At 47.1% G+C, this 19,060-nt stretch overlaps 1 protein-coding gene across 7 annotated transcripts in view; it reads right to left on the reverse strand.

The window, feature by feature from the left end:
• Positions 1–19,060, reverse strand: part of TBXAS1 (thromboxane A synthase 1) — a 213,263-nt gene that overhangs the window by 20,636 nt on the left and 173,567 nt on the right. For all 7 annotated transcript variants that reach the window (XM_031665114.1, XM_031665111.1, XM_031665112.1 and 4 more), the window contains one exon: positions 7,452–7,543. In XM_031665114.1, coding sequence (XP_031520974.1) covers positions 7,452–7,543 — 92 coding nt within the window. The remainder of the gene's footprint in view (positions 1–7,451; positions 7,544–19,060) is intronic.

Consider the following 19,060-nt stretch of genomic DNA (forward strand, 5'->3'; position numbering starts at 1 on the left):
TCTTGCTAAGAAAAATAAACCTCTGAACCAATAAATAACTTCACTGTTGGCTTCAGGAAATTAATGCAAGCTAATTTGTCTGAGCAAATCACTTTCCTATCAGGACAATGGTTTGCTCACTTGAGCAAACAGTTCACTTACCAGACAACAGTCTTACCTGTCAGAACCCCCTTCAACTCACCTACCTGTATCCACTCATTCCTAAATCGTTATGTCATACATCTTGCCCAATTTCAAACATTCCTTGCCATGAAAGACCTATCTTAAACCTCTGTAGCCCAAACTCCAAACCTTTTAAGTATCCTTTCCTGATCTGCTGGCTTTGAGTTCCTGTTAAACAAACATGCTGTCACTCTTCAGACCTACATGCAACCTTCTAGAAACAAAATTTGAGGTGGAGAGCTGAAGAACCACTCTCTTCCTGAACTTGGGTAGACTTTTGGACTTTGAGTGTTGAGAGCACATGCTCTCAAGAGTTCTGGTCATGGCCAGGTGTGGTGGCTCATGCCTGTAATTCCAGCACTTTGGGAGGTGGAGGTGGGTGGATCACCTGAGGTCAGGAGTTGGAGACCAACCTGGCCAACATGGTGAAACCCCATCTCTACTAAAAATACGAAAATTAGCCAGGCATGGTGTCATGCGCCTGTAGTCCCAGCTACTCGGGAGGCTGAGGCAGGATAATCACTTGAACCCAGGAGGCAGAGGTTGCAGTGAGCTGAGATTGCACAACTGCACACCTGAGCAACAGAGCGAGACTCCATCTCAAAAAAAAAAAAAAAAAGTTCTGGTTACAGTTGATTTGGGATTTTAAAGGATGAGATAGAGCCTTTTAGGATGAGGGCAGAATTACAGCCCCAGTTTCTCTTCATCACCTCCCTGCACCTCTCAGCCCACCCCCTCTCCAACTACTTCTGTGACTATAGGGTTCGATTCAGAAGTCTTTCTGACTTCAGCATTATCCCACTCCAACAGATCTGGCTCACAGCAAGAAAACCAAGCCCTGCTTCCCGCCTCCTAGCTCACGCGATTTTCTAGACCAGGTAACACGGGGTTGGGAGGAGACGCACGTCACAGCCTCTGTCAAGGCTTGGCCTCGAGATACCCTCCCTACATAGCAAAGTTCTGTTTCCCTAACGCATCCTGTACACGGGCTCCCACTCCTGTTCCTGTCCGTACCACTCCCACATGCCTGGAATCCGTGATTCTGAGCCTTAAGTCCTTAACACAGGACATGAGAACATCTAATGAGGACAGTCTCAAACTGTCCATCAGCTGCCGTGATAATTCTGGAATATTGAAACACCAGAATTGGTCCTGGTGAGGCTGGGTTTATTTAGTTAATTTATCTGCTCACTTATCTGTTTATTATTTCATTGTGGTTATATATATATATAAAAAACATAAAATGGACCATTTGAACCATTTTCCAGTGTGCAGTTCTGTGGTTTTAGTACATTCATTATGCAACCAGCACCGCCATCCATCTCCAGAACTTTTTCCTCTTCCTCCTCTGAAATTCTGGATCCCTTAAACACTAACTCCCTCCCCTCCCCTCTCCCCCTGGCAGACAGCGTTCTACTTTCTGTCTTTGTGAATTTGGCCTCTCTGAGTGAGTCCTGGTGAGTCCCTGTTGTCTATGTCTCTACTGATAGCTGCTTCTCCCAGAGAGGAAAATATTTGATCAGATTGTTCATTTTACCCAAGGGCAATGGCACAATCTCATTTATGCTTTACTTTTAAAGGGTAGACTATATATGCTTATGTATGAACATAACATTTCTAGAAGAATACTTAAATTTCTTTATCTTCTCTAGGGGATGGGACTGGGATGGAGAATGACGGGCGGCCTTTTTTTTTTTTTTTTATTCTTCTCCATTGTTTAGGGGCCTGTTTTTTTTTTTTTTTAAGACAGAGTCTCGCTCTGTTGCCCAGGGTGGAGTGCAGTGGCACTATCTTGGCTCACTGCAACCTCCGCCTCCCAGGTTCGAGCAATTCTCCTGCCTTAGCCTCCCGAATAGCTGGGATTACAGGTTACTGCCACCATGCCCGGCTAATTTTTGTATTTTTAACAGAGACAAAGTTTCACCATGTTGGCCAGGCTGGTCTTGAACTCCTGACCTCAAGTGATCCTCCCTCCTTGCCTCCCAAAGTGCTGGGATTACAGGTGGGAGCCACCATGCCCGGCTGGGACTGTGTGTGTGTGTGTGTGTGTTTTTTTTTTTAAAGTATAAGCATGCTAGTTTGGTAATACAAATAATTAAAAATTAAAAATAATTCTATGCTGGATTTTACTTCAAGCTGTAAGATTGGACTTCCCTAAATATCCTAGAGGAAATGCAATGATTACAGTAATTACTGTTACGCCCTGTTCCTGCCCATAAGACATTAAGAGCAGCCTGTGGCTTCTCGCCGCTCCCTCTCTCTGTTATGAGCCTTTCATGTAACAGAGAGGAACGGAAAAAGGCCAGCGCTGGGAGAACCCATTGAGATCCTAAGCTGCTAATGCAATTATATGTGCTTGGAGCTGATAGCAAACACCAGTGCTGAAACCAGGGCAGGCAGCTGGGGGTTGTGATGTCTGTACCCTCAGTTCCAAAGGGGTCAGACGAGGCTGTGCTCTGGCACCCTGCTTTTTCATCTTTTCTGGAAACAGCCTGGACCTGAAGGCAGACACCCTGGAATCTGGAGAACAGAGCCTCCTTTCCCCGCAGACTGAGCCACGTAAGAGACCAGCAGAAGCTTCAGAACTGCACCGCACAGCAATTCGGTCACCTCAGTGGCACTCAGACAGGGCTGCTGTGTTTTCCCACAAGGGCCATTCTGATTTCTTTTATGAATAAGTCCAAGTTGTGTCAGCACTTGGGAAAGGTCAACACGCTTTTTGAGATGAAATAAAATAATAAAAATGCTCACTCTCCCTACATTCACCCCCAAATCCTTTGAGCAGAAGCAGATTGTCCTCTGGTCTGGGTGAGAATTGTGACACTTTGTCTGTCTCATATCTGGTGATTGACAAGAAAAGCCAGCAGAGCTGATAGGGTGAAAAATGCTAATGTAGCAGGTGTGGAGCAGCTGCGAGGCAGGTGTGGGGCGGGTGTGGCGCGGGTGTGGTACGGATGTGAGGCAGGTGTGGGGTGGGTGTGGGGTGGGTGTGGGGCGGGTGTGGGGTGGGTGTGAGGCAGGTGTGGCGCGGGTGTGGCGCGGGTGTGAGGCGGGTATGGAGCAGGTGTGAGGCGGGTGTGGGGCGGGTGTGGAGCGGGTGTGAGGCGGGTGTGCGTGGGTGTGGGGCGGGTATGGAGCAGGTGTGAGGCGGGTGTGGCAGCAGTGCTGAAGGTGGGTGGGTGTGGAAGCAGGTATAGGAGGCGAGGTGTGAGTTGGGTGTGGGGGCCGAGATTGTGGAGGCGGGTGGCAGAGGCAGGTGTGGAGTGGGTGTGAGGGGTGTGAGGCCGGGTGTGGCGCGGGGTGTGAGAACAAAATCAAACAAATATAAAACAAATGTAAGCGAAGTGTAAAGCGAAATGTAAACAAGTGATGTAGAAAGGTAATAAAGGTAAGTATAGAAGCAAGTAAAGTGAATAAAACAAGTCTTAAAACATATAAGCAAAGTCATAAATCAGGTGAAGAAACCTTAGAAATGCATTGTAAAAGAGTGTAGAACAAAGTGTAAGCGCAAATTAATAGTGGAAACAAATGTAAAACAAGAATGTAAAACAAGTATGGCAAAGGTATAAGAAATACAAGTGATGTAAAAGAGTAAATTAAAGTGTAAAGAAATTAATAGAACAAAGTATGTACAAGAATATGTAAAAGCCAGGTATGCAAAACGAGAATATGAAAGCAAAATTATAAAGGTGTAAGTGAAATACTCAAAACAGAAGGTGGATGTGAGGCAGGTGTGGGGCAGGTGTGGGTCGGGTGTGGGCAGGTGTGGAGCAGGTGTGGGGCCAGCATGGAGGTGTGGGGCAGGTGTGGGTCGGGTGTGGGGCAGGTGGAGCAGGTGTGGAGCAGGTATGGGAGCATGTGGAGGTGTGGGGGTGTGGAGTGGGTATGAGGCAGGTGTGGGGCAGGTGTGGGGCGGGTGTGGGGCAGGTATGAGGCAGGTGTGAAGGCGTGGGGTGGGTGTGGAGCGGTGTGGGGTGGGTGTGAGGCAGGTGTGGGGCGGATGTGAGGTGGTGTGGAGCAGGTGTGGGGCAGGTGGTGGAGGTATTGGGGCAGAGCCGTAGGTAGGTGTGCAAGGGCAGGTGTGGGGGCGGGTGTGGGGCGGGTGTGGGGGCGGGTGTGCAGAAGCTGAGGTGTGGAGCAAAGATGTGGGGAAGCGGGTGTGGGGGAGGCCTTAGAGTAGTGTAAGAGGTGTCTGGGAGCAGGTGTTGGGAAATGGGGTGTGGGGGTGTGGAAGGGGGTGTGGGGGCAGGTGTGGGGGGCAGGTATGGGGCAGGTGTGGAGGTGTGGGGCAGGTGTTGGGCAGGTGTGGGGCAGGTGTGGAGTGTGGGGCAGATGTGGAGTGGGTGTGGGGCAGGTGTGGAGGGGGTGTGGGGCAGGCAGGTGTTGGGCAGGTGTGGGGCAGGTGTGGAGGTGTGGGGCAGGTGTGGGGCATGGAGGTGTGGGGCAGGTGTGGAGCTGTGGGGCGGAGTGTGGGGGCAGACCATAGAAGGAGCAGGTGTGGGGTGAGCGTGGAGGTGTGGGGCACGTGTGGAGGTATGGGGGCAGGTGTGGGAGAAAGGTGTGGGGGGAGTGTGGGGTGGGTATGGAGGTATGGGGCAGGTGTGGGGCAGGTGTGGAGGTGTGGGGCAGATGGGTGGGTGTGGAGGTGTGGGGCAGGTGTGGGAGGCTGAGGCATGGGCGTGAGGCAGGTGTGGGGCAGGTGGGGGTGGAGGTGTGGAGGTGTGGGGCAGATGTGGAGGTGTGGGGCAGCTGTGGAGAAGGTGTGGGGCAGATGTGTAGGCGCAGGGCAGGTTTGGGGAAGGTGTGGGGCAGATGTGCAGGTGCAGGGCAGGTTTGGGGAAGGTGTGGGGCAGGTGTGGTGCAGGTGCAGGGCAGGTTTGGGGCAGGTGTGGAGAAGGTGTGGGGCAGGTGTGCAGGTGCAGGGCAGGTTTGGGGCAGGTGTGGGGAAGGTGTGACTCAGGAGAGCAAGGCTGGATGGAAGCTGGCCATTCTCTTGTCCTACCAGTGCCAGCGCTCCTCCCTGCACACCTCATGCTGCATGCAGCTGAGCGGGCACTGCAGTTCCACCCGTGCCACCCACTGCCTCTCGCCCGCCTCTGCAGGGCCAATGAAACAGGCTTATGTCTCCATTTAACCTGTAGGAAGGAGAGGCACAGAGCAGCATGGGGCTCACAATCACACAGTAAACCAAGGCCAGGGCTGAGATGGTCTTCTGACACGCCCACTAGACCTGTTTCTAACTACTTCATCCAGGTTCTCTAGTTTCTGTCTGGTCCTCAGGTGAGATCACTGGCTTCCTGGTTCGCCTGTGCCGACTTCCTTTCCTGCTCTGCTGTTTATAACGGGTCAGTGGAGAATTGGCCACCGCATTTTCGTGTTGAAGAGCCTAATCCCTTTGTTATTCAGCATGACATCTATACAACGTCTTGTCTGATGGATTCATGGCTGAGTTTAGGTCCAGGAAGTACTGCATCCATTGGTCAGTTTCTGTGCTGTCCTCTTGCTGGAGAACACACCCATTTGGCTTGGCTGCTCTCCCTCTTGGCCAGGAGCCCTGGTCACCAAGCCAAAGCTGGACCCCAGCTATCAGCCGGGGCCCTGTAAGGCCTTCTTTCCTTTAAATGGCCTTTGTTCTGTTTGATCACTGAATGCTTTATCTTGAACTTTATTTTAACATGTACACCAGCTGCCCACAATCCCCTTGGAAGAAAGCTGGATATCAATTATGAAAAAAATAAGGCTGGGAATGGTGGCTCATGCCTGTAATCCCAGCACTTTGGGAGGCCAAGACCGGCAGATCAGCTGAGGTTAGGAGTTTGAGACCAGCCTGGCCAACATGGTAAAACCCTGTCTCTACTAAAAATACAAAAAATTAGCCAGGCACGGTGGTGGGCACTTGTAATCCCAGTTACTTGGGAGGCTGAGACACGAGGATTGCTTGAACTCAGGAGACGGAAGTTGCAGTGAGCCAAAATCACACCATTGCACTCCAGCCTGGGGGACAGGGCAACACTCCATCTCAAAAATAAATAAATAAATAAATAAATAAAAGAAAGAATTGGATGACAGTTTGCAAGAGGCTCCCAAGGAGATCAGGGAAGGGCTGCACATCAGGTCTTAATGCTGGCATGGGGAGAGGGTGCACAGAGCCCCTGAGTGACTGACCTGCTTCTGCACCAAAACCTAAAACCCTGCGTCCTTGAGGATGATGCAATTCCAATCACACCACTGGAATTTTCTGTATTTGCTTCTGGACTTGCATATTTGGACAATATATACAATTGCATTATTTGTAATGCATTTGTGTTGAAATATCATTTTGAGATACCCTCAAATCATCCACACATTCTCTTTAAAAATGGTGAAAGGTATCTCCATATGGTTTATGTGATCTAGTAATTCATAAGTGTTGAGTGGAATTTATCACATACGGTTAATGCTTTGTGCTGCTTTTGTTTCTAGAGCTTGAAATCTGGCTGTTATTTCACTCTCTGTAAGGGTCTGGGGACATGAATTAAGACGCTCTTCTCTATGGAGTGCCTTGTTTGGGAGAGTTTGAACGAAGCACAATAGGTGGTTTTACCCTCAGGATACCCACAGCTTGGTGTGATCGGCTGGTTGGTGTGTACATTAGTGAAATGCCATGCAGTGGCAGACATGTGTCCAAGAATATAACATGAAGTACAGTTACAGCTCAAAGTGCTGGGGAGGGAGGGCAGGGAGGACCAGGTGAGGCAAGCCCAACACAGACGTCCTGAGGGGCGATGAGACGTTTTGGAGGGTGAGTCATGTTGGAGCTCCAGGATTGGACAGCTGGGGGTGTTGGATGGCAGGAAGGAGCTCCCAGGACTCAGACAGTCCCCTACTGGAATGCCAGCTCCAAGACTGATCAGGGACTTTTATCTGTTTTATATACAGCTGATTTCCCAGTGCTTGGCACAGAGTAGATGCTCAATAAACAATTGCTGAATGAATGAATGAATACTGAATGAACAGGCAGGGGAAATGGCAAAAGCCAGCAAAGGCTGGGAGACCAAAGGGCTGGCTTGGGTTGGGGAGGAAGGCAGTGTTAAGAAAAGGCCAGTGAAGCTTTGAGAAGGTTGTTAAGCTATAGGAAAGTGGGCCAGATATCTGAGGTGTCCTGGGGGATACAAAGGAACCCAGGACTCAGGCGTTGCCCTCCAGAAACACATGAGGTAACTGATGGAAGAGGGCCCTGACCTGCAGGGTGGGGCATGGAGTAGGGTTAGGGGGTAGGGACTGGGGCAGGGGAGGGGGCTGCCACACACCTGAAAGCTGGTGGGTACATCCTCAGCGTCTCTGCAATCACCATGTCCAGATAGGGCAGGCCTTCCTCGAGGCTGCAGAACTCAGGGACCATCTGATGGAGCGGTCATGACAAAGGGAGAAGTTCATGTTAGCCCGACTCTCATGGCATTTTGTCTTTTCCTTAAATTTCAATCTTGTTTCCAACTTTGGCAAACATTTAAACGGAAACCCCACAAAATGAAAAGTCGATATGACCCAAATTGCGTCTGATTGGCATTCAGTGTGTTTTGTTGTGCTTATATTTCACGGTGCTAGCGTGGGGCTAAGGGGTCTTTGTAATACAGAGAAGTTTGGTTATAAAACTGCAGCGGCAGCCACAGCTGCCAGCATTTATTGGGAGCTGACGATGTGGCCGACCAAGTGCAGCATAGATGTTCCCTCATTGGATCCTCCACTAAGCCAGTGTGGTGGCTACTTCCCCTTCTCTCAGATGAGAAAACTGAGGCTCAAAGAGCCTGTCATATGGGTAGTCATGGCACATTATGAAGTTAAAAGACAAATAGAGAAATAGCAAATAAAAAGTTTTGCAATATGTATAAGGGATTAGAATTAACAAAAAACCAAAGAGCTACTGTCAATCAGTAGGAAAAGACAACTAGCTAGAAAAATGGTCAACGGATATGAAAGGGTAAAACACAGAAGCTATATGAGTTACTATGATGAGAAATACAAGTTCGAATGAGATTCCATTTGCACAGGTCAGATTAGGAACAGTTGGAAAATGTTGATTATATTTCAGGGGGTGCAGATGTGGGGATCCTAACACCCCGTGGGTGACTATCCTGGAGTGACACTCTTGTCACTCCCTGACTGCCCCTCTTTGGCCTGAAGATGAACACATGTGCCCATGAGCAGGGTGAGGGCGCACCGGGGTTAAGGAAGCTTATTTGCTGCTCTGCCAGTTTCCCCACAGAGGTGGAATGAGTTATCTGGTTGGTGGGTGATGGTCTCACTTTCTTCACCTAGATAATGCTAATCCAAGAGGAGTCCCCGAGGTGAGGGATTGCTTTCTTCTGTTCCCTCTTTTTCCCAGAGCAGCAGGAGGCCAGCCTCCAGGGCAAGTCCATTCGGAAGCCACCAACGTTCCAGGGACAGGCGCTGGGAGGCCTAGTTCCTCCATCTGCAGGGGGAGCCCTTCACAGCCCTGGAGCAGCCACTGGCTGCCCTGCCTGGGATCTCAGCCAGCTCTCAAAGTGAGTTTCAGGATGGGCAAGGGTCAGCAGCAGCAGCATCACCGGGGAACCTGTTAGAACTGTCTCGATGGGGGCAAACCTCTGCCCACCCCCAGCCCAGGTACTGAGTGTGTCATAGCACAGAGGTTTAGAGATCCTTGGAGGTTAGTCTGCTGTGGCTGGCTGGGGAAGGCTGTGGAAAGGGAAGACTTCTGGACTAATTTCTCTAGACCCTGCCTCCCTGGCTGGGTCTCAGTGCATGTGACTGGTGACTGATAGGGCCCTTGGATGCCTGCAAGGGTCTGGACTCCCCCAGCTCATCCAGTATGTCCAGGCCTGAAAGAGCGTCCCCCTTGGGTGAACCTGGAGGCATCCTCTCTTCCTGCTTTTAGTCTTCCTAAGTTTGGTTTGTGTTTGTCTCTTCTGGCCAACAAGTCACAAAACACCAATTGTGTAATTTCAGTGGTTCTGCATATGAGTTAAATGCTCTGAAATTTACATTTAAAACTGGCATTGCTTGATATAAAGATGAATGGTAAAATGCTTGCTAATAATTTAAAATTTAGAGTTTTCTTAGAACGACAGTAAATAGAAAATAAAAAGCACCATGACAAGTCGAAAAAGAGACTACAGAAGAAATGAAGAAGCTCACTGAGTACCACGATGGACACTTCCCCCCGCTCTGGGAATAAAGGCTACCACACTTTTATTTCTCAGTGGGCCTCACAGATCCTGTAGCCAGCCCTGCAGGCCAAGATTGACTGGCCCAAAGGGACCAGTCTGGAAATATGGATCTGGGACCAAAAAAAAGAAGTTTTTCTCCAGCAGGCGGCAATTGAACACAGGGAAGTGGAGACCCATTGTTGGCCACATTTGGCCTCGTGGATTAATGAGCAGAAAACAGCAGTTGGCCTCAGGAAAGAAGAAATGAATCAGATATACACAGCAAAGCAGAAGCAAAGGACGGACAGACCATTTCTTGGTGCCCCATAGAGTTCCAGTTCCTATTTGCTATCTGCTCCTCCTGGCAGGTAGTCCTGTGGGTGGCATCTTGGTACCTTCCAACAAGTTCTTGTGGCTAAAGTTAGCGACATTCTGAATTCCATTGTCTGCAACCAAATGAATCTTAACAAATGCAGGAATATACATGCATCAAACAAGAAACAGAGGTGCGGTACACAAAAATAGGGAGCTATATCTCAAAAAGAAAAACTGGATCTGGGAGCAGCATCCCTAATGGGTAAATGATGTTGGTTCCTCAAAGAAAACTGTATGGCTTGTAAGCTGTCACGGTTTGTCAAAGAAAGAAAACTTTTTAAGATAGGCTAAGGGAATTTTGTATTAGAAAATCAAAGTCTTTATTTACTCTTTCCCCAGATGGGCTTTTTTTTTTTTTTTAACTGTGCTTCTAGGCTTTTAGATCAAGATATACATATACGCCAGGTGCGGTGGCTCACGCCTGTAATCCCAGCACTTTGGGAGGCCGAGGTGGGTGGATCACCCGAGGTGAGGAGTTCAAGATCAGCCTGGCCAACATGGTGAAACCCTGTCTCTACTAAAACTGCAAAAATTTAGCTGAGCATGGTGGTGAGTGCCTGTAATCCCAGCCACCCTGGAGACTGAGGCAGGAGAATCGCTTGAATCAGGAGGTGGAGGTTGCAGTGAGCTGAGATCACAGCCTAGGCAACAAGAGCAAAACTCCATCTCAAAACAACAAAAAAAAGATACATATGTAAAGATCGTCTTGGTTCAGCAGTTCTCCATGTGGCTGCATGTTAGAAACAGCCAGCTTTGGTTCAACATACACAAATCAATAAATGTAATCCATCATATAAACAGAACCAAAGACAAAAACCACATGATTATCTCAATAGATGCAGAAAAGGCCTTCGACAAAATTCAACAACCCTTCATGATAAAAACTCTCAATAAATTCAGTATTGATGGAACGTATCTCAAAATAATAAGAGCTATTTATGACAAACCCACAGCCAATATCATACTGAATGAGCAAAAACTGGAAGCATTCCCTTTGAAAACTGGCACAAGACAGGGATGCCCTCTCTCACCACTCCTATTCAACATAGTGTTGGAAGTTCTGGCCAGGGCAATCAGGAGAAAGAAATAAAGGATATTCAATTAGGAAAAGAGGAAGTCAAATTGTCCCTGTTTGCAGATGACATGATTGTATATTTGGAAAACCCCATCATCTCAGCCCAAATCTCCTTAAGCTGATAAGCAACTTCAGCAAAGTCTCAGGATACAAAATCAATGTGCAAAAATTACAAGCATTCCTATACACCAATAACAGACAAACAGAGAGCCAAATCATGAGTGAACTCCCATTCACAATTGCTTCAAAAAGAATAAAATACCTAGGAACCCAACTTACAAGGGATGTGAAGGACCTCTTCAAGGAGAACTACAAACCACTGCTCAACAAAATAAAGGAGGACAGAAACAAATGGAAGAACATTCCATGCTCATGGATAGGAAGAATCAATATCGTGAAAATGGCCATACTGCCCAAGGTAATTTATAGATTCAATGCCATCCCCATCAAGCTACCAATGACTTTCTTCACAGAATTAGAAAAAACTACTTTAAAGTTCATATGGAACCGAAAAAGAGCCTGCATTGCCAAGACATTCCTAAGCCAAAAGAACGAAGCTGGAGGCATCATGCTACCTGACTACAAACTATACTACAAGGCTACAGTAACCAAAAGAGCATGGTACTGGTACCAAAACAGAGATATAGACCAACAGAACAGAACAGAGCCCTCAAAAATAATACCACACATCTACAACCATCTGATCTTTGACAAACCTGACAAAAACAAGAAATGGGGAAGGGATTCCCTATTTCATAAATGGTGCTGGGAAAACTGGCTAGCCATATGTAGAAAGCTGAAACTGGATCCCTTCTTTACATATACTAAAATTAATTCAAGATGGATTAAAGACTTAAATGTTAGACCTAAAACCATAAAAACCATAAAAACCCTAGAAGAAGACCTAGGCAATACCATTCAGGACATAGGCATGGGCAAGGACTTCATGTCTAAAACACCAAAAGCAATGGCAGCAAAAGCTAAAATTGACAAATGGGATCTAATTGATCTTTTGCTTCTGCACAGCAAAAGAAACTACCATCAGAGGGAACAGGCAGCCTACAGAATGGGAGAAAATTTTTGCAATCTACTCATCTGACAAAGGGCTAATATCCAGAATCTACAAAGAACTCAAACAAATTTACAAGAAAAAATCAAACAACCCCATCAAAAAGTGCACAAAGTATATGAACAGACACTTCTCAAAAGAAGACATTTATGCAGCCAACAGGCACATGAAAAAATGCTTATCATCACTGGCCATCAGAGAAATGCAAATCAAAACCACAATGAGATACCATCTCACACCAGTTAGAATGGCGATCATTAAAAAGTCAGGAAACAACAGGTGCTGGAGAGGATGTGGAGAAATAGGAACGCTTTACACTGTTGGTGGAACTGCAAACTAGTTCAACCATTGTGGAAGACAGTGTGGCGATTCCTCAAGGATCTAGAACTAGAAATGCCATTTGATCCAGCCATCCCATTACCGTGTATATACCTAAAGGATTATAAATCATGCTGCTATAAAGACACATGCACACATATGTTTATTGTGGCACTATTCACAATAGCAAAGACTTGGAACCAACCCAAATGTCCATCAATGATAGACTGGATTAAGGAAATGTGGCACATATACACCATGGAATACTATGCAGCCATAAAAAAGGATGAGTTAGGTCCTTTGTAGGGACATGGATGAAGCTGGAAACCATCATTCTCAGCAAACTGTCGCAAGGATAGAAAACCAAACGCCACATGTTCTCATAGGTGGGAATTGAACAATGAGAACACTTGGACACAGGATGGGGAACATCAGACACCGGGGCCTGTCATGGGGTGGGGAAGGGGAAAGGGATAGCATTAGGAGATAAGCAATGTAAATGACGGGTTAATGGGTGCAGCACACCAACATGGAACATGTATTCATATGTAACAAACCTGCACATTGTGCACATGTACCCTAGAACTTAAAGTGTAATACTAATAATAAAAAAGAAACAGCCAGATTTTTTTTTTTTTTGAGATGGAGTTTTGCTCGTGTTGCCCAGGCTGGAGTGCAATGGCCAGGTCTCGGCTCACCGCAACCTTCACTTCCCGGATTCAAGCAATTCTCCTGCCTCAGCCTCCCGAGTAGCTGGGATTACAGGTGCCCACAACCATGCCTGGCTAATTTTTGTAGTTTTAGTAGAGATGAGGTTTCACCATGTTGGTCAGGCTGGTCTCGAACTCCTGACCTCAGGCAATCTGCCTGCCTCAGCCTCCCGAAGTGCTGGGATTACAGGCGTGAGCCACAGTGCCCGGCCAGAAACAGCCAGATTTTTATGTATTTTTAATATAGATGGATGCTTGGGCCCTACTCTCCAGTGTTGGTCTGAGGTGGGGCCTGGGCACCAGCTCTCCTTTTATAGCCCCTGGCTGTCCTGATGTGCACGCAGGGGCATAGGTCTTTCTGTCTGTCTGAGACCTGCCCTAGCGCTTCTCCGCACCTGAGGAGCGAACGGATGAGGCGGAGGGACGCACACACCTCCATGTCTTAGTCGAACCAGCGAGACAACAAAACTCAAGTCCCTATCCCTCTCACTGGCTGGTCCACCCACAGTTGCTGGCTTTGCCTGGAGCTTTCAGGAATAGCAGGGACAGAGCGGTCCTGAGCAAATTCTGCCAGCAGAGGGCAGCAAGCGCACGCTAAATGAGGACTCCCCGTCCCGGGAAAGGATCTTGAAAATCCTCGCAGCCATCCGTCGTGACAGAGACTAGAAAAATGAGGCCCAGAGAGGAAGGCCTGTGAACCCAACGTCTCAACATAGAACTTACTCTAAGTGTCCTCGTTCATTCCGCAGTCCCTCAATGGGCACCTTGGATGGGTCAGGTGTGGGACCAGGTGCTGGGGTTCCAAGAAGGCTCTGCCCATTGAGGAAACAGATTCCTAAACAAATCATTACATGGATGTGTACAGTGTTATCGAATGGGCTTATGAGGAGTTCTTTTTATGAGATCCTTCATTTACATACTCAGGGAATACATATGGAATTGGCGAGCATGAGTCACCAGGCACTGTGCTAGGCCCAGGAGACGTAACTTTAAAATGCATGGACATGTCCCAGCTTCTTGGAGCTTCCAGTCTATCAGGATGCAAACAAGTGGATAAGGGTGAGATGGGAGAACAGACGAGGGACACACATCGCCGACATTTGGGATCAGGGACTCTGCCAGGGGGAAGTGACAACGTCCAGGCTGAGATTTTTAGGATGAGTGAGAATAAACCAGTGAAAAATGGATGGGCTTGTTCAGAGGCTGCTGCAACCAACCTGAAACAAATATGAATCAATCAGGGAATTGTGAATCCAGCAGGATATTTGATCCTCTCAAGGAATGAACGTTCATTTTGGTCTTAGTTGATAATGGTATTGTGGTCATGTTTAGAAAAGGGTTCTTATCGGCCAGGCACAGTGACTCAACGCCTGTCATCTCAGCACTTTGGGAGGCCAAGGTAGGTATGTCACTTGAGGCCTAGAGTTCAAGACCAGCCTGGGCAACATGGTGAAATCCCATCTCTACTCAAAATAGAAAAATAGCCAGGTGTGGTGGCAGGTGCCTGTAATCCCAGCTACTTGGGAGGCTGAGGCAGGAGAATTGCTTGAACCTGGGAGGTGGAGATTGCGGTGAGTTGAGATAGCGCCACTGCACTACAGCCTGGAGGACAGGTGCCTGGCATACCCGGTCCTGTGTCAGCACCTCCAGGCACCAACATTACCGACAGCTGGTGAGGGCGCGGTGGGCCTGCTGGGCCTGGAGTGTCACAAAAATGTGGGGGACTGAGCAGAATATTCTCTTATTTCAAGCTAGGACGCACCTGAAGCTTCTGTGTTTCCAAAAGATAACACGAAAAGCCGTCCCCCAGGGTTCTCTCTGCTTCCTGTTTCAAAGGCCAAATTACTGAGAATAAGTTGAGGGGAAATCTCAAAATCAACCTGTGCTCTCCACACCCAACGAGGAAGTCTCCCGACCCGCAGCTGCTCCCCCTGACCTTGGCCTGGCCTTGGGTCCCACAAGGGAGGCAAAGGGCAGGGTTCTGTTCCAGGTCTGTAACCCTTAGCCATAGCCTTGCGCCAGTCATCAGGGCAGTATCAACAGGCCCCCTCGTCTGTAATGCTGTCCCAGCCATCTTGCAGAGTAGGGTGAACAAGAAGATGAAGGTCTTTGGCAACTGGAAGGTACCTCATAAGCAGGTGATATTTCTGTTTGAAGACATTCAGTGGTGGAAAAGCTTGTTCCAACATGAGGCGCTCTGCTCTCTGTACTGAACTACGCTGATAGGATGTGTTAAGGCAGAAAGAAATTCTAAATACTATCAAATTCATTTCAGCTGGGACTTATTTTATACAATAACCGCTCTTAGAAGATTGAAAACTAAATATTGGGAAACATGGAAATAAAGCAAATAAATAGAATATTTACCTAGTGGTTTACATTCTCCAACCAGAGTTTCTTCATTTTGGGGGAGACTTTTTCATATCTATTTGATTTTCAATGGGCAGTAACTTGTAATTTTATTTCTAAGATTCTTGGTCTCTTAGTCTTTCCATCATATAGTTTAGGATCTGGAAACCAATATGTGTTTATTTATTTTCTTGCTCTGTGGCCCAGGCTACTGTGCAGTGGTGCCGTCATAGCTCACTGCATCCTTGAACTCCTGGGCTCAAGCGATCCTTCTGCCTCAGCCTCCAGAGTAGCTGGGACTACAGGTGCAAGCCACCATGCCTGTCTAATTGTTGTTTGTTTGTAGAGATGCGGGGACGTCTCACTATGTTACCCAGGCTGGTCTTGAGTTCCTGGACTCCAGTGATCCTCCAGTCTCGGCCTCCTAAAGTACTGGGATCACAGGCATGAGCCACTGTGCCTGGCACAATATCTAAATACATTGAAATACAGTAGATTAACCTGATGGTTTAGGAAACTAACTCTTTGGGAAATCTATTGATAAATCCTTTTATGTAGGAAATAACATTTAGTATTGCCCTCTCCTATTAATCTCTTTTCTATATTTATCATTTTGTATATCATTTTCTCTGAAAGCTAGACACACACACAGTCACACACCTACACATACTCCACACACTGGGTGTGTGTGCAGATGTCATCTGCAGTATAAATGAGAAAAAGAAAATAAAAATGTCATTGCTTCACAAAGATTTTTCCTGGAGATTCACGGACCTAATAGAAAAATTACCATTTTTCTATTTTGTTAAAGGAAATAGGAGCGAAGGTGGCTTCAGTTTTGTTCTTCAGAGCGATAGGAACAGCAGCATCTGTAGTAGTTATACCTATTCAGCCGTCACTAGACTTGGTCTTATGCTAAGAAGTGGGCCAAGTGATGCTGGTCCTTGCCCTCTAGAAGTGGGAGATGGAAATCCCTTAAGCACAGGGACAGCTTGGGGCAATACAGCCATACGAAGAATAAAAATTTCCATTTGTTCTGATTCTCCAGGCACTGTGGGATTATAATATGAAACCAAGCCGTGGAAAATGGGGTGACCTTCGCTTTGCCCTTCTGACCATAAACCAGAGGCAAAGCCCCTCACCCTTGCAACTGGTTTCCAAGAGAAGCCCTGAGTTTTTTTTTTTGGAGGCAGAGTCTTGCTCTATCCCCTAGGCTGGAGTGCAGTGGCATGATCTTGGCTCATTGCAACCTCCACCTCCTGGGTTCAAGCGAGTCTCATGCCTCAGCCTCCCAAGTAGTTGGGATTACAGGCACCCACCACCATGCCCAGCTAATTTTTGTATTTTTAGTAGAGACGGGGTTTTACCATGTTGGCCAGGCTGGTCTTGAACTCCTGACCTCAAGTGATTCACCCACCTAGGCCTCCCAAAGTGCTGGGATTATAGGCATGAGCCATGGCACCCAGCCAGCCCTGAGTTCTTATGGCAAGGCTGGGAGGGTGCTAAGATTCTCTGAGCTCTGACATTTCACCTTCTAGATCCCATAGCTCTGTTGTCTGAGTTCAGTGGGTCCAGTGAGCAGTTTCAAGGCTTGCAGGGAGATACGATGGAGGTTTGGTTACGAGAGGGGGTGATAAATCTTTCCATCCACATTGCTGGCTTCTCTGGTCATGCCCAGAAAGTCCTCCATGCTAGCTTCAATAATTTGGCAGATTTAGATGTTGAAATTCATCCATACTTGAGAAAAAGTAATTAGGAGAGTGTACATGGCATCTCTTTATACCTGCTTTAGAAGGAGACAGAACCCGTCCCATAAAAACACAGGGATGATTCCAGGTGTTTCTGTACTCTGAGGCCCAGGCCAGTAAGGGATTAGGTGCAGAGATGTAATGAAAAACATAAACCAGGCTGCGTGCACACAAAAACACACACCCACGGGGCGTTGGTCCTCTCCACGATGGCTCTGGGCCTAGCTTCACTGACAGTGCTGACCCGCTGCAGAAATTGCTGTCTGCAGAGATCTAGAATAATAATAGTGTTTTGCCTTGTGAAGCACTTTATTGCTCAGCAATGGATTTTTACATCCATTATACCATTTGGTCCTCACAACCACACTGTGAGGTAGGTAGGGCAGCTTTTATTGTCTATTTTATAGATAAAAAAACCCCAGAGATTTGGAGAGGTGAGGTGACTTGTCCCAGATCGCGCGGCCAGTTAATAGTAGAGTTGGAACTGAATCCAGGTCTTCGAATTCCAAGCCTTTTCCATTAGCTGGGCCTACCTGGGCTTACCTTCCCTCCCTCCAGCCTTCCCTCCCTGCCTTTCCTCTTGTATATTTTATGGAAGAATAACATGCATATGGAAAAATATGACACAAACACAAACGTAGAGCTCAGTGAATTTTCACACCATAAGCATCCCTGTGTGACCAGCACTTGGAAGCATGCCCATGGCCCCTCCCAGTCACATGCCCCTCAAGAATAACCACTGTCTTGACTTCCAACACGGGAGATTACTTTTGCCTCTTGAACTTCCTATAAATGAAATCTTTCCAGGCAGGCTCTTTGGTCTGCCTTCTTTTGCTCAGTTGCGTGTCTGTGACAGTCACCTGTGTTGTGTGGTTGTGGTATGTTCATCCTCATGATTTAGTGCTCCACTGGGTGAGCTGCCCGGGTTTATCCATCCTTTTCCTTGTCGATGGACATTTGCGTTGTTCCCAGGTTGGGGGCCATTAGGAATAAAGCCTTACGAACATTCTTGTTTATGGCTTTTGGTGAACAGAGTACCAGTTTCTGGTGGGTGTACACCTGCGAGTGGGACTGCCGGGTCCTGAGGGAGGTGTATGTTCAGCTTTAGTAGAGATTGCAAACAGTTTGACAGATAGGTTGTTCACACTGCCTAAAATTTTAACAGTGAATCAGTTGAAAAGCAGCCTGTTGACATCCTAGTTTCTTCTATTGACTTTAACTGCAGGCTCCTCCCCAATTTCTTCTCCCTCCCTTGCTAATATTCTGAAATCTAACCACTATCTCTATTCCAGGAAAGGACTGAGAGAAAGAAATAGGGCATTGTTTTGGGAGCTGAGTTATTTATTCATATAATGTGTGTGTGTGTGTGTGTGTGTGTGTGTGTGTGTAATGGGGGGAGGGGAAAATAGGAACAAATAAAACACATCTAATTACCTAATTTTTAAAAATTGCCCCAATTATCAGACACAAGCACTCAGCACTCGTAAGCAAAAATGCATTCCAACATCAACTAGATTCGAGTCTTTGAATTATCTCCTGTTTGGTAACATTTAGGATTCTGTTTTTTCCATTAGTTTGGAACATTCACAGCTGACTGTATATGATGTTGAAAGAAAGAAGCCCCTAAGTAAGTGATAGTTAAATCACCTAGCCCACTTTCTCTGTGCTGGGAAGTGAGTGGACCGCATTTAATTTGCAGAGAAAATGCTTTTGTTCGCTCACCCCACAGATCCTGGCTCCCTCTATTTACTCTGCTTAGCAGAGTGTGTGGGGTGAGGGCAGGGAAAGATAGGGGATAAGATACGGTTCCACGCCATATAGAACTTACTCTGTATTTGGGAAACCATTTATTTGTTCATTCCCAGATTTATTTTTATGGTAATAGGGAGCCACTGAAGGTTTTTGATGAGTCAAGGTAACATCCTGAAAATGGCTTTGTGTGATCTGACAATGACATGTAGGTTGGTTGGGGTAGAAAGAGGTGGGAAATAGGTCAATAAGACAGGAGGTTCTTGCAACTGTCCAGGCAAAAGTGAGGCGCTCCAATCACAAGGCCAATAGTCAGAACGGGAAAAGGGGCTGAAAGAGAG

This window comes from Papio anubis, chromosome 4, assembly GCF_008728515.1.
Source record: "Papio anubis isolate 15944 chromosome 4, Panubis1.0, whole genome shotgun sequence".
Taxonomy (NCBI): Eukaryota; Metazoa; Chordata; class Mammalia; order Primates; family Cercopithecidae; genus Papio; species Papio anubis.